Genomic DNA, 16,251 nt, shown 5'->3' with positions numbered 1-16,251 from the left:
CCGTGAGCCATGGCCGCTGAGCCTGCGCATCGCGAGCCTGTGCTCTGCAATGGGAGAGGCCACAACAGTGAGAGGCCCGCGTACCGCAAAAAAAAAATAAAAAAACAGTGTAGTATTGGCTTAAGGACAGACATACAGACCAATGGGACAGAACTGAGAGTACGGAAATAAACCCACATATCTCTGGCCAATTGATTTTCAACAAGGGTACCAAAACCATTCAATGGGGAAAGAATAATCTCTTCATCAATTGGTGCTGAGACAACTGGATAGACATATGCAAAAGAATGAAGTTGGACCCCTAACTCACACCATATATAAAAATCAACTCAAAATATATCAATGACAAATATAAGAGCTAAAAATCTTAAAATTCTGGGCTTCCCTGGTGGCACAGTGGTTGAGAGTCTGCCTGCCAATGCAGGGGACACGGGTTCGTGCCCTGGTCCTGGAAGATCCCACATGCTGCAGAGCAGCTAGGCCCGTGAGCCATGGTCACTGAGCCTGCGCTTCTGGAGCCTGTGCTCCACAACGGGAGAAGCCACAACAGTGAGAGGCCCGTGTACCACAAAAAAAAAAACCCTTAAAATTCTTAGAAGGAAACATAGGAGTAAATCATGTTCATTAGCAATGTTTTCTTAGATATGACACCAAAAGCCCAAGAAACAAAAGAAAAAAATAGATAATTTAGACTTCATTAAAATTAAAAACTTTATGCTTGAAAGAATACCAGCAAAAAAGTGAAAAGAAACCCTAAAGAATGAGAGATAAATATTTGCAAATCATATATCTGATAATGGTATTGTATTCAGAATATATAAAGAACTCTTAAAACTCAACTGCAATAACAACAAAAAAAAATTTAAAAATGGACAAAGAACTTCAATAGACAATGAGATATACAAATGACCAAGTAGCATATGACCAGATGCTCAACATCTTTAGTCATCAGGGAAATGAAAATCAAAACCACAATGATACACCACCTCACACCACCTAGGATGGCTATTAAAAAAATAAAACACAGGGCTTCCCTGGTGGTGCAGTGGTTGAGAGTCCGCCTGCAGATGCAGGGGACATGGGTTCGTGCCCCGGTCTGGGAGGATCCCGCATGCTGTGGAGTGGCTGGGCCCATGAGCCATGGCTGCTGAGCCTGCGAGTCCAGAGCCTGTGCTCCACAATGGGAGAGGCCACAGCAGTGAGAGGCCTGCGTACCGCAAAAAAAATAAATAAATAAAATAAATTAATTAATTAAAAAAAAATAGAACACAGAGGGCTTCCCTGGTGGCGCAATGGTTGAGAGTCCGCCTGCTGATGCAGGGGACACAGGTTCGTGCCCCGGTCTGGGAAGATCCCACATGCCGCGGAGCGGCTAGGCCCGTGAGCCATGGCTGCTGAGCCTGCGCATCCAGAGCCTGTGCTCTGCAACGGGAGAGGCCACAACAGTGAGAGGCCCACGTACCGCAAAAATAAATAAATAAATAAATAATATAAAAATAAAATAAAACACAGAAAGTAACAAGTGTCGGTGAGGATGTGGACAAATAGGATCCCTCATACATTGCAGATGACCATATAAAATAGTGTAGTTGCTGTGAAAACCAGTTTGGTCGTCCTGAGTCAGTTAAACATAGAGATAGCATATGACCCATCAACTCCCCTCCTAGGCATATGCCCAAGAGAAGTGAAAACATTCACACAAAAACTTGTAACAAACCTTCATAGTAGCATTATTCATAATAGCCAAAAAGTAGAAACAACTCAAATGTACATTGACTGATAACTGGATAAACACAATGTGGTATATCCACATAATGGAATATTATTCAACCATATAAGGGAATGAAGTACTGATACATGCCGCAACATGGGTGAATCATGAAAACATTACGCTGAGTGAAAGAAGCCAGACACAAAAGGTCATATATGATTCCATTTATATGAAATGTCTAGAATAGGCAAATCCATAAAGATAGGAACCAGACTAGTGTTTGCCAGTGTGGCTTATGGGAGAGAGGAATGGGAAATGACTAATTAATGGGTACAAGGTTTCTTTCTGAGGTGATGAAAATATTCTGGAATTAGACAATAGTAATGGTTGCACAACACTGTGGATATATTAAAAACTACTGAAATGGTATACTTTAAAATAATTAAAGTGATGAATTTTATCTCAATTTTTAAAAAATTCCTAGGGCCATTAACTCTGATTATGCTAGACTTAACTACTGATCCAATATGGTGTCTGGCACCTATTATATGCTCAATAAACATTTACTGAATGAATGCTCAAATGAGTAAATGAATAAACAGAAATACCCATCAAGCATACTAGATTGTAATCTCCTTCAGGACAGACATTTTTGTCTGTTCTGTGTATTTTATTCATTGCAGTATTTCCCAATGCCTGTAATAGTGCATAGCATGTGGTCAGTATGCAATAAATACTTCCTGAAGGAATGGATAAAAGAGTTTTGCTGATTTCTTATAGGGGCTATTGCCTGAGTGGGATCACAATAGTCTAGGGTCTGATCCTCACTTCTAGAGGTCTAAAAATTTGGTTCAGTCAGGGTACCAAGACTTGCTCAGTCTCTACAGAACTACTGCACACTAATCAAACTGGCAGGAAGTTCTTTTTTGTGGTAGGGTGCTGGTGAAAAGAGTAACTTGAACAAATTATTATTTTCTTAAAACAAAAAGAAAACTGCCATCTTCTTCCCTGTAGAGGAGATTCAGAAAATTCTGTTGGATCACATTCATTCAGGGAGAATGTCTTGAAGAGTGCCTCTCTCTCAAAGGAGAGGAGTGGAGCTAGCTAATACTCTAAATAAAGGGATAACAGATCTTTCATGTCCTCACAACATCTGCCTCTCAGGCACGCAGAGCTGGGAAAAAGGCCATAGAGCGTAGAGCCTTCTGGGATGGAAGGGAATGAGAAGGGAACTGCTCACTTTCAGATTCTAAGTTCGGGAAACCTGTCAAGTTAGACCCAGCCACAAAAGCCCTTACCAAAACAGTGCCCTGTTTCTCCACCCCCAAGTCAACACAATTATCAGTCTTCTCAATTTTTATCAATCTAAGAGATAAAAACGATCTCAATGTTGTATTAATTTGTATCCCTTTGATTAATAGTGAGGTTGAGTATTTTTATGTGTCCATTGACCATTTGGGTTTTTTTCTAAATGAATTACTCTTTCATATATGTTGTGGAAATAAAACCACAGCCTTGGAAATTTTGAAGTATGGCTTTTGTCATGGATCAGCATGGAAGAAGAAATGAGAGGGATTGAGTGAAACCAACCAGAATTCAGCAACTATCACACTCTCGGATCTTAGCACATCACTTCTACATTTCTTTTCAAATGAGTACAAAGATCTATCCCCATATCTTTTCATGTATTCTTTTGGGATCCACAGGAAAGGGAGGCCATTGTGCTCACAAGTAAACATATTTCAAAAGGTAAATGTACATTTGAAAAGCAGTTCAAGTATACATTTTGAAAACAAGGGCAGTCAAAATAAAGATGGCAAAATATTCATCTGAACAGAGATTCAGATATATGTTATTTGAGAAAAGAGTCAGTCTTGGTCCAGAAAAACAAAGGAGATTAAAAAAATAAAGTATTAGAGGATTTTTAGTTGCATTTTTAACATTTATAATACTTGACAAAGTTATTTGATTATGGAGAGACTAATCAGGTAATCAACATCCATTGGCCATTTTTTAATTCTGGTGTTGGGCTTTTTCTTACTGGATTTAAAAGAGCTCTTTATATACTAAGTAAAATTTCTCTTTATCATAAATGTTGCAAATATTTTCCACAGATCATTGTTTTTATTTTAGTTTTCATGTGCTATTAGGAAGCTATATATATTTTTCAGGTTTTAAAACTTTTTATTTGTATATTTAAAAAAATTGTGCATTCCAATAATTAAAATCATTTGAACAACAACAACAAAAAATGGCACTCCGATTAAACTGCATTTTACAGCCCACAGGACACCGTGGACCGGCTTGCTTTTTACTCTAGATTTCACTGTCGTCCCACCCAGCTTCCTCCTTCACCAACAAGCAAGTTCTTTTCCTTCTTTGCCAGCCAGACAGGCGGATAGGAGAGGCAGGCACAGCCTTCGTTGTCAGTAGTTGTCCATTCTTTGATGTGAAAAGAGGCAGCACAGTCATTTAAACTTGATCCAACCTCTTTGCATCTTACAAAGTGAAACAGCTAAAATAATTAAAATAAGAAGGCAATGCTTATGGAATGTACAGTATATATTGGCGGCACACGCCTCATTACGACTCGCCTGCTTGTTTCTCCTGTTCAATTGTTTCTTTTGAAGGCAGTGGATTTTTCGCTTGCGTTTCTGTTTTCTTCAATTTCGACTTACCGAATTTCTCTATCTCAGCCATATCAGGTTTGTCAGACATGGCTGCCGAGGAAGCGGAGCGAGTTGCCAGCGAGCGAAGTCTGGCCTGCGAGGTGGTTGCCGCCGAGTAGGAAGCTATACGTTTTTTGTTGTTTCTGAGTTTAGGATAATATCAATACTTTAAAATATCTTCCACCTCAAGATTAACAAAATGTTTACCTATATTTTCTTCTAATATTTTTGTTTTGGGGCTTCCCTGGTGGCGCACTGGTTGAGAGTCCACCTGCTGATTCAGGGGACACGGGTTTGTGCCCCAGTCCAGGAAGATCCCACATGCCGCGGAGCGGCTGGGCCCGTGAACCATGGCCACTGAGCCTGCGTGTCCGGAGCCTGTGCTCCACAACAGGAGAGGCCATAACAGTGAGAGGCCCACGTACCGAAAAAAAAATTAGTAATATTTTTGTTTTAATATTTAAATCTTTGATCCATCTGGAATTTATTTGGTATAAGGAATGAGGTAGGGATCAGTTTCCCCCTGCCCCCCCAAGGCTAACTAATTGTTCCAGCATCATTTCCTGAAAAGTCCATCCTTTCTATACTGGTTTGAAATGCTACTTGCATCATGTAATTAATTTCCACAGAGACTTGGGTCTGTTTCTGAACTCTTTATTCTAATTTATGAATTTTAAGTGGAGTTCTATTTTTCCAGTTACCATTTTATTTCTGCTCAGTGCTCTGAATATTCCTTTCCTGATATCATGGTATCTCTAAGACCAAGTCAGAAAAAAACTTGCTAAGCATGAAATGAGAATCAAAAGAAATACATGGCTCAGGAATATTTCATTTCATTTCATCCAAGCTATATGTACCATCCTTGCCCAACAAGAGAAAACACCTCTCTAGTGATCAGTGGTATACAAAGCCCTTTTGTGATCTAGCTCTTGTCCCTTTCCAACATCATCTTTGGCCACTTCTCATCCTCTCCTCCCATCACCATTTGCATATAAGTTCCCAAAACGTCTTGTCATTTCACATCTTCTTGTCTTGCACTTGCTATTCATTCTGCCTGGGAGCTCTTCTCTTCCTTGTCCACCTGGCAAAGTCCTATTCAAACTTTTACACCCAGTCACACATACAAATTTTCTGTCACTTCTCCCCCCCCATGATGTCCCTTAAAAGAGTGAACTCGGGGCTTCCCTGGTGGCGCAGTGGTTGAGAGTCCGCCTGCCGATGCAGGGGACATGGGTTCGTGCCCCGGTCTGGGAAGATCCCACATGCCACGGAGTGGCTGGGCCCGTGAGCCATGGCCCCTGAGCCTGCGCGTCCGGAGGCCGCAACGGGAGAGGCCACAACAGTGAGAGGCCCGTGTACCGCAAAAAAAAAAAAAAAAAAAAGAGTGAACTCTTTGAGTCAGGGACTATCTTATTCATATTTGTATTTCGATGCCTAAAACAATGAGCACACAGATGTTCAACTAATGTTTGTTGAATGAAAGAGTTAATTCAAATCATGCCAATGTTTCCATTGTTATAGGTATCTTTCCTTCTTTTTTTAACATCTTTATTGGAGTATAATTGCTTTAAAATGGTGTCTTAGTTTCTGCTTTATAACAAAGTGAATCAGTTATACATATACATATGTCCCCATATCTCTTCCATCTTGCATCTCCCTCCCTCCCACGCTCCCTATCCCACCCCTCTAGGTGGTCACAAAGCACTGAGCTGACCACCCTGTGCTAGGCGGCTGCTTCCCACTAGCTATCTATTTTACGTTTGGTAGTGTATATATGTCCATGCCACTCTCTCACTTTGTCCCAGCTTACGCTTCCCCCTCCCTGTATCCCCAAGTCCATTCTCTAGTAGGTCTGCATCTTTATTCACGTCTTGCCCATAGGTTCTTCTGAACTTTTTTTTTAGATTCCATGTATATGTGTTAGCATACGGTATTTGCTTTTCTCTTTCCAACTTACTTCACTCTGTATGACAGTCTCTAGGTCCATCCACCTCACTACAAATAACTCAGTCTTGTTCCTTTTGATGGCTGAGTAATATTCCATTGTATATACGTGCCAGGTATTTTTTTTTCTCTGACTTACTTCACTCTGTATGACAGTCTCTAGGTCCGTCCGCCTCACTACAAATAACTCAGTTTCGTTCCTTTTGATGCCTGAGTAATATTCCATTGTATATATGTGCCACATCTTCTTTATCCATTCAACTGTTGGTGGACACATAGGTTGCTTTCATGTCCTGGCATTGTAAATAGAGCTGCAATGAACATTGTGGTACATGACTCTTTTTGAATTATGGTTTGCTCAGGGTATATGCCCAGTAGTGGGATTGCTGGGTCATATGGTAGTTCTATTTGTAGTTTTTTAAGGAACCTCCATACTGTTCTCCATAGCGGCTGTATCAACTTACACTCCCACCAACAGTGCAAGAGGGTTTCCTTTTCTCTACACCCTCTCCAGCATTTAAGTTTGTAGATTTTTTGATGATGGCCATTCTGACTGGTGTGAGATGATATCTCATTGTAGTTTTGATTTGCATTTCTCTAATGATTAGTGATGTTGAGCATCCTTTCATGTGTTTGTTGGCAATCTCTATATCTTCTTTGGAGAAATGTCTATTCAGGTCTTCTGCCCATCTTTGGATTGGGTTGTTTGTTTTTATGTTATTGAGCTGCATGAGTTGCTTGTATGTTTTGGAGATTAATCCTTTGTCAGTTGCTTCATTGGCAAATATTTTCTCCCATTCTGAGGGTTGTCACTTCGTCTTGTTTATGGTTTCCTTTGCTGTGCAAAAGCTTTGAAGTTTCATTAGGTCCCATTTGTTTATTTTTGTTTTTATTTCCATTTCTCTAGGAGGTGGGTCAAAAAGGATCTTGCTGTGATTTATGTCATAGAGTGTTCTGCCTATGTTTTCCTCTAAGAGTTTGATGGTGTCTGGCCTTGCATTTAGGTCTAATCCATTTTGAGTCTATTTTTGTGTATGGTGTTAGGAAGTGTTCTAATTTCATTCTTTTACATGTAGCTGTCCAGTTTGCCCAGCACCACTTATTGAAGAGGCTGTCTTTTCTCCACTGTATATTCTTGCCTCCTTTATCAAACATACGGTGACCGTATGTGTGTGGCTTTATCTCTGGGCTTTTTATCCTGTTCCATTGATCTCTGTTTCTGTTTTTGTGCCAGTACCATACTGTCTTGATTACTGTAGCTTTGTAGTATAGTCTGAAGTCAGGGAGCCTGATTCCCCCAGCTCCGTTTTTCGTTCTCAAGATTGCTTTGGCTATTAGGGGTCTTTTGTGTTTCCATACAAATTGTGAAATTTTCTGTTCTAGCTCTGTGAAAAATGGCAGTGGTAGCTTGATAGGGATTGCATTGAATCTGTAGATAGCTTTGGGTAGTAGAGTCATTTTCACAATGTTGATTCTTCCAATCCAAGAACATGGTATATCTCTCCATCTATTTGTATCATCTTTAATTTCTTTAATTTCTTTCATCAGTGTCTTATAATTTTCTGCATACAGGTCTTTTGTCTCCTTAGGTAGGTCGGTCTTTACTATCATTATTCTGAATTCCTTTTCAGGTAGACTGCCTATTTCCTCTTCATTTGTTAGGTCTGGTGGGTTTTTACCTTGCTCCTTCATGTGCTGTTTCATTTTGCTTATCTTACTGTGTTTGGGGTCTCCTTTTCACAGGCTGCAGGTTCGTAGTTTCCATTGTTTTTGGTGTCTGTCCCCAGTTGCTAAGATTGGTTCAGTGGGTTGTGTAGGCTTCCTGGTGGAGGGGACTAGTGCCTGTGTTCTGGTGGATGAGGCTGGATCTTGTTTTTTCTGGTGGGCAGGTCCACATCTGGTGGTGTGTTTTGGGGTGTCTGTGGCCTTATTATGATTTTAGGCAGCCTCTCTGCTAATAGGTGGGGTTGTGTTCCTGTCTTTCTAGTTGTTTGGCATAGGGTGTCCAGCACTGTAGCTTGCTGGTCATTGAGTGGAGCTGGGTCTAGGCGTTGAGATGGAGATCTCTGGGAGATTTTCGCCATTTGATATTACGTGGAGGTGGGAGTTCTCTTGTGGTCCAGTGTCCTGAACTTGGCTCTCCCACCACAGAGGCACAGCCCTGACTCCTGGCTGGAGCACCAAGAGGCTGTCCTCCACACGGCTCAGAGTAAAGGGGAGAAAAAAAGGAAAGAAAGAAAGAAGATAAAATAAAATAAAGTTATTAAAATAAAAAATGATTATTAAGAAAAATTTTTTTAAGTAATTAAAGAAAAAAAGGACAGACAGAACCCTAGGACAAATGGTAAAAGCGGCGCTATACAGACAAAATCACCCACAGAAGCATACACATACACACTCACAAAAAGAGAAAAGGGGGGGGAAATATATATCATTGCTCCCAAAGTCCACCTCCTCAATTTGGGATGATTCGTTGTCTCTTCAGGTATTCCACAGATGCAGGGTACATCAAGTTGATTGTGGAGATTTAATCTGCTGCTCCTGAGGCTACATGGAGATATTTCCCTTTCTCTTCTTTGTTCCCACAGCTCCCGGGGTTCCGCTTTGGATTTGGACCCTCCTCTGTGTGTAGGTCACCTGAGGGCGTCTGTTCTTCGCTCACACAGGACAGGGTTAAAGGAGCAGCTGATTCGGGGACTCTGGCTCACTCAGGCCGGGGGGAGGGAGGGGTATGGATGCGGGGCGAGCCTGCGGCGGCAGAGGCTGCCGTGACGTTGCACCAGCCTGAGGCACGCCGTGCGTTCTCCTGGGGAAGTTGTCCCTGGATCCCGGGACCCTGGCCGTGGCGGGCTGCACAGGCTCCCGGGAGGGAATGTGTGGATAGTGACCTGTGCTCGCACACAGGCTTCTTGGTGGCGGCAGCGGCAGCCTTAGCGTCTCATGCCCGTCTCTGGGGTCCGCGCTGTTAGCCACCGCTCGCGCCCGTCTCTGGAGCTCCTTTAAGCAGCGCTCTTAATCCCCTCTCCTCACGCACCAGGAAACAAAGAGGCAAGAAAAAGTCTCTTGCCTCTTCGGCAGGTCCAGACTTTTTCCCGGACTCCCTCCCGGCCAGCCGTGGCGCACTAACCCCTTCAGGCTGTGTTCACGCCGCCAGCCCCAGTCCTCTCCCTGCGCTCCAACCGAAGCCCGAGCCTCAGCCCCGCCCCCCCGGCGGTTGAGCAGACAAGCCTCTCGGGCTGGTGAGTGCTGGTCAGCATGGATCCTCTGTGCGGGAATCTCCCCGCTTTGCCCTCCGCACCCCTGTGGCTGCGCTCTCCTCCGTGGCTCCGAAGCTTTCCCCCTCCGCCACCCTCAGTCTCCGCCCGCGAAGGGGCTTCTAGTGTGTGGAAACCTTTCCTCCTTCACGGCTCCCTCCCACTGGTGCAGGTCCTGTCCCTATTCTTTTGTCTCTGTTTATTCTTTTTTCTCCTGCCCTACCCAGTTACCTGGGGGAGTTTCTTGCCTTTTGGGAGGTCTGAGGTCTTCTGCCAGCGTTCAGTAGGTGTCCTGTAGGAGTTGTTCCACGTGTAGATGTATTTCTGATGTATCTGTGGGGAGGAAGGTGATCTCCACGTCTTACTCTTCCGCCATCTTGAAGCTCCTCCTCTGTTATAGGTGTTTTTATACTGCCCTGAGGTGGTTTGCATTCAGCAATTTTTCAATCCTTCCCACCCCATCCCATTGGTCTAGTACACTTTACTGAACTGGGCAGGGGTGAGGATGGGGACAAAAGAGGGAAAAGGGGGGAGGGGAAAATGAGCAGTCTCCTTAATCAGCAGAACCATATTAGACAGTATCAGTGGAGGGTAATAGGATTCTATTTCCATGTGTATTTTTCTGAATTCGTTGCTAGTGTAAAATAAGGCATACCATAAAAGCAGCAGGGGATCAATACTGTAATAGCAGGGTATTGAAATTCTTATAATGGAATTAAGTCAGATATGGTGCAGTTTTGACTGGACAAATATTAAAAAATAATTGAACTGTTTTCTTGTACTGATAGGTACCTTATGGTATAGTTTTGAAACTAGAGACAGTTTCTCTCATAAAATATTGTTCATTTGGGCCCAAAGAGACCTTTATTTGCATGATCTACATTTCTAAAAAATAAAAATTTTAGTAGCAAATGTGAGCTTTAAAGTCTTCTCAGATACTAAAAATATGGCTGACATAGAAAAGTACTTATGCATTAAAATCCCTTCTCTCCAGGGACTAGTCATTTTAATCTGGTTTAGACACACAGTCCTTGGAGTCAATTGTACTGTATTATAAAATGACAAAGGTTGATTTGAATTCTGTCAAATTGTTCTCCAAGTTCTCCATGTAATTTTTTAATCTCAATATTTCACTTTAAAATTTAAAAATTTTTCCTCTTGATTTATCAGCATACTTTCCACCATATACAACCACTATCTAATTTTTTAGAAACAAAAGGTGAGGTTATTACCAGGTGATGAAGACATGGTTGATTTGTGTTAAAACCAGCAGTGAAAACTCCGTAATTCATTTTGTTTCTCTTAAACATATTTCTTCAAAGTGGAATATATAAAGACTTTCTTAAAACCTAGTGTATTTACTTTGCATGACCTTTTCTGATGGTATTTTTCACAGAATGATGGAGGAAATAGGAAGGTTTATCTGGATAAATTGCTTTGAACCAGTCAAAGCAGGCAATCTAGCCACTGAGTTATTTCCACCCTCTGATGATTTGTTTGAAACAGCTGAGGAGGGATGAGCAGTAGCTTTGTATATTTCACTTTGGCAGAGCTGTTCAGCCTCCACCACTGGTCTTATTAGCAGACATCCATCGGCAGGTGGCTAGGATGTCATTGAACAGAAGGGAAGCAATGTGATGTGGTAGTGGTAAGCCTCTCTCTGACATGGTGCTCATGGTGCGTTTTTACTTTCTATTTTGGTCTTTTAAAATGTCCTATGTTTACACTGTCATAGAATAAATAGAACCATGACATATTTTACCAGCTTTCCCCTACCCAACATCTTTTATATGGGTAATCTGATCTCATTAAACTGAGAGACATTCATGCTAATCCCTGATGTCATCACCATATCTTACAACAAATACTGTTGAACACCATCTTGGCCAGGCTTGGTTAATAATACCCCAAAGCAAGGACTCTAATAAGAAATTTCCTGGCATCAGACCAGCCAGAGAGCTATTTTGGGGTGGGAGGAAGAGGCTACACAGATGACTGGCTCTTCTGACGGAGTCAGAGTGTCTTTTTCTCAGTATGTTCCCTAATCTTGATCCTTCAGTCAACTGAAGATTTATTTACAGGATTCTGCAAGAATGAGGAAAGTTGGTATGAGTATAAGCCTTTATAGGACTTTAAAAAGAAAACAGAGGATCACATAAAATAAAAATTAAAAAAAGAAAAAGACAACAGAGGATTTAATCTTTGCCATTAAGACTTCTACAGAAGCTTTCTGGGAACCGAAGTTAGGGGAGACTTCAGAACACTTGGCAACAACCTGAACCAAGTGAGGTAACTTCCAGTGGCCTCTCACCATCTCATTCTACACCTCATCATTCACCTCCACAGACCCCCAAAGGGGCTATTGCCCATACTCTATTCTCAAGATCTTTTCGGATTTCTCATCCAAGTTTACCAGTCTCTAGGATAAGATAAACCAATCTATGCTAAGTTATGCTTGATCATACAGTATTCCAAAGAGCAGTTGCACTCAAATAGGGTAGTCCAGAGAGCATATGCTTTTTTCAAAAGGAATTTGTGGAGCAATGTTCATAAAAATGACCAGAGGAGATGAGACTGTGTCTTTTGGCCCACCTATAGTGGGGCAGGACCTGGAGGTGTTGGGCTTAATTAGATCACTGCTGCACAGATTTCTTCAAACAACTTCCTTGTTGAGACACAGTAGTTGGACTTTTAACCCTATGCCCTTCCATAGCCCCTACAGTGTTCATACTATATAAGATAAAACTAACACCAGTATGCATTTGCCCCATTAATAAAATGGACCTTGAATCAAAAGGTAAACAAAAAGTTTTAATTCTAGACGTGAACTCCAGTAGAACTTAACATCTGTACTACTTGATATTTAATATTATACTCCCTTGTAGTGTTGGTTTATTTTCTCATAGACACATCTTCCTAACTCAAGTGAGGGCTGAGACCATATCCAATACTTCTTTTCTGCCCATGGTACTTAGACAAACCTATGCACAAAATAAATATTCAATATTCTTTGAGGAATTGAAGCAACATTTGATGCTTAACTCTAAGAGGATGTCCAGTATCACATGGTTTGTGTGCTTGTGTGGGTTTCACACAACAATCACATCTCTTCTTTCTGCTCTGCATTATGGTTATCACCATTTCCTGTAGTAGATAACCTTTGAGGTGTCTGCATAGCTCACAACACTTCTTGTTTCTCTCAGTACTATTCTTCTACTTATATGGATAGGAACCCACGCTTACACTATGTGACTCTGCCTCCATGGTTTCAGTTTATTAGACTAAGGGTCGTGTCTGCCAGAGTTAGCCAATCAGATTTTTCTCTCTGGGGAATTTTTCATGGGGCCTAGAGTCAGACAGTCAGTCTCTGTGTAGACAGAGAAGCCAAGGAAGTCATTCTGCAAAGAGAAGCAAAGATGAGAGGCCAAAAGAGAGTATGATTCCTGGGTTCCTTGCTGGCTTTCTGGTTCCTGGTTCTAGTTTCCGCCTGAGACCCACCTACATTCTTGCCTGTAGATACCATGAGGCCTCCACCATTTCCTTTTTGTAAATGACAATGTATAGGTTTTTTGCTTAAGCTGGCTTGAGACACTATTTACTATTTAAAACCAAAATCTTACCCAGTCCACCTTCTTTATCCAAGTCTACCAAAAGGGAGTGAGGCAACTAAACTGGTTGGCTGGCACAATTTACACACCTAGCATTAGAGAGCAGGCTAGGTGGTGGAATGTCTTGTGACTTGTTACACGCGTAGTAACCATTCAGAAATCCAAGAAGTTGTGATCTAAGGCCCAGCCATCATTTACAGACTCAGGGGACATGAAGAAGGCCTAGTCTCATTACCAAAGCATGCTTCTTGTGTTATGTGGTTTAAAAAAAAAAGGTGGATGTGGTTTATGATCATGTTTGAAGCTGTTTAATTTTTTAAATGCAGAATTTGATACTATGAAATAACACGCTAAGAAGAAAAAATTGAACCATCTCACTCAAAAACTGGAGTTTAACTGCAGCTCACATCTATAGGGAAGAAGGGAAGAAATATATCTGGTGTCCTGTAACTCTCACCAAAGGTGGCAGGTATCAGTTCCATGTGAACTGAACATTGGCTAATGACTAGATAACCTATGTTAGAGAATGAGTTTGTATTAGGCCAACCATTACTATTTCATTATAATATGCATATTACTATTGAGATATTTTCCTTAAAATTTATACTAAGTACCCCGATGCAAGTCTGCCTACTTCTTTCCTTAATTGTGTTCCATCACCTTACTTTCTAGTCCATAACTAGAGCAGTCCTTTCATCTTTCTAATCTGACCTCTGTTGAGTCTGTCTTGCCCCAAAGGCAACACTTCTCTACCAAAGCCCAGCATCCTTCTTTCAAATTGAAGCCTTCTTTTTTTACCCCCAGCTTTAGTTATTTTTAAGTTTTTTTAGTAATTTTAGATATACAGAAAATTTGTACAGAGAATTCCCATTTACCTCCACTCCGTTTCCCCCAAGGTTACTATCTTATATAACCATGGTACATTTGTCAAAACCAAGAAATCAACATTGGTACATTACTATTAAGTAAACTCCAGACTTAGGTTTCACCAGTTTTTTCCACTAATGTCCTTTTTCTGTCCCAGGATCCAATCCAGGAGACCGCATTGCATTCAGCAGGCCTTCCTTTTAATCTGCAATAGACAACCAGGAGCTTGAAGGAAACCCATCTTTTGTGCTTTGTTATAGCAAAGTGATTCTCACTTTTTACAAAACCATAAAGACGTCAAACTGGAAAGTCTGCCTGGTAAGAATGTTTGCTGGTTTCAGAGAATATCATCATTCCATTGGTTTTTCCTCCTCACTGCTCCTGAGACCCTGCCTCAGCAACTTTCTTCAACATTTAACATGGCTTCTTCCATCAAACGGTGTTTTCCTTAAAACTTAACAATTTTCACACCCATACCTCGGGGAAATTAGAAACAATGAGTAACCTCCAACAATCGTTTAATAACTCAAACGATGCCCTACCTCTGCAGCCTTGTGTTCTCTGAAGAAAACCAGAGTCCTCCCTGGTTCTTCTCATATTCTCTCTTAGTCAAGTTCGTTCATCTCTTTCTAGTATCTCTCTTTCCCCACTACAGGTGCACTCCCCACTTACTGTCCCCCCTATTAATCTTAAAAGAACCCAGCTCACAAATGGAAGAGATTAGCGTTTCTTGGGGGCAGGTATGGGGTGTTAATGAAAACACATGATGCTATGTGGAAGTGGAGCTGAATGAAGCAGGATTTTATGACGTTCCTCTGTGTGCTGCTATGGATAAAAATCATCCCAGAACTCTTTCAAGTCACATAATCCAGGAAAGTTCTGGAGCAGGGAAATTACTGAATGTCAACTGTAGGGATGTACTGAAGTATTTGGCCAAAATCTCTCAGCTATGGCCTCACTCTTTTAAAGGCCAAATGTCGACCTCAATATCACTTCTGCCATCCTGGAACACGTGCAGAATGGAATCATGTATGTTACCATCATTTATAATGTCTCCAAATGTCAGAAAAAAATGAACAAAGAATATCACCTACATTTATTTGTAATAGCTAAACATCTATTTTCAAATATAGGTAAGCATTCTAGACATCAGTTGGAGTGAAAAATCTCCCTATATGCTTTATATGTTGAAATCTCTCAGTCATTTGAAGTAGAAATGCATATTTATCATGGCAGGAGTAAAATGCTATGATACTTATTGATGATTATGAAAACTTTCAATTTTATGTACAAAAATAATTATTAGGAACTTACAGTTAAATAGGGAAATATGTGAAGTCAACATAATTATTAAGAAAACACGAAGTGACCAAATAACTTTAAAAGCATCATCTTCTTGGAGCCAGTAATTTTTAAATTAAGTATAAGACAAAAATAAAAATTAGATGCCATATTCTAACCTTTGTAGAGTTGTCTTTTGTATTAGCATTCATAACAGTAAGCAAAATAGCCTTTAAGGACTATATTTGATTTTTAATTATTTAATTATAATGAATGTTTTAAGAAAAAGCCTTATTTGAAAATCCTTCATGGTGTATGAAGCTGTAATAAAAGCTAAATGTCAACTTTTCCATCTCAAAATTTTATAACGAAGAAAATTTTCAAAACCATGCACAACACCCATGATAAATCGTGTTCTATCCAAATGTAGTGATAAAGATTGTAGTGACTATAAAGAGAAGAAGGTATTAGAGACAAGTGAGATAGCCAGAGATTGATTCTCACTAAGCAAACTTCAAAACAACAGACTTTACAGGAATGCTTTCAACTTCCTCATAATTTTAGGTCTATGGAGTTCAAAAATCTAAACAAAACTTGTTGAAATGATGCTTATAGACTGCCAATGATTTTCAGTAGTTGAAATGGAAGGATTTTGAGATGTGCCCAAGCTATAAATCCCAGGTACAAAGTTTCTGCTAGAAATTAAGTTACTGGAAAACGTTTTTTTCTGAATTATATTCTACTGTGCACAAAATGATTAGTGATACCATTAGATGTGCTATTTTTTAAGTTTTGTGCATCATACACTTGGGCATGCAGAAACACCCAGAAAAATGTTTTTAATCAGACAGCACAATGGATTAATGCTTTTGTTTTACTTGCTTACAGAATCAGCTATTTCTATGTTAAAAAAAAAA

The 16,251-nt window shown here is 40.6% G+C and overlaps 1 protein-coding gene across 1 annotated transcript; it reads right to left on the bottom strand.

Moving 5' to 3' along the window:
• Nucleotides 1-4,294: 4,294 nt before the first annotated feature.
• On the bottom strand, nucleotides 4,295-4,429 carry LOC307069102 (thymosin beta-4-like; the record flags this gene model as incomplete). Its single annotated transcript, XM_079727245.1, has 1 exon — nucleotides 4,295-4,429. One exon carries the CDS (start codon nucleotides 4,427-4,429, stop codon nucleotides 4,295-4,297), a length of 135 nt encoding a protein of 44 aa, XP_079583371.1.
• Between the last annotated feature and the right edge of the window lie 11,822 nt (nucleotides 4,430-16,251).

This window comes from Hyperoodon ampullatus (genome assembly GCF_949752795.1).
Source record: "Hyperoodon ampullatus genome assembly, chromosome: X".
Lineage (NCBI taxonomy): Eukaryota > Metazoa > Chordata > Mammalia > Artiodactyla > Ziphiidae > Hyperoodon > Hyperoodon ampullatus.
Note: the sequence above shows the minus strand (reverse complement) of the source record. Positions and strands in the feature narration are given on the sequence as shown.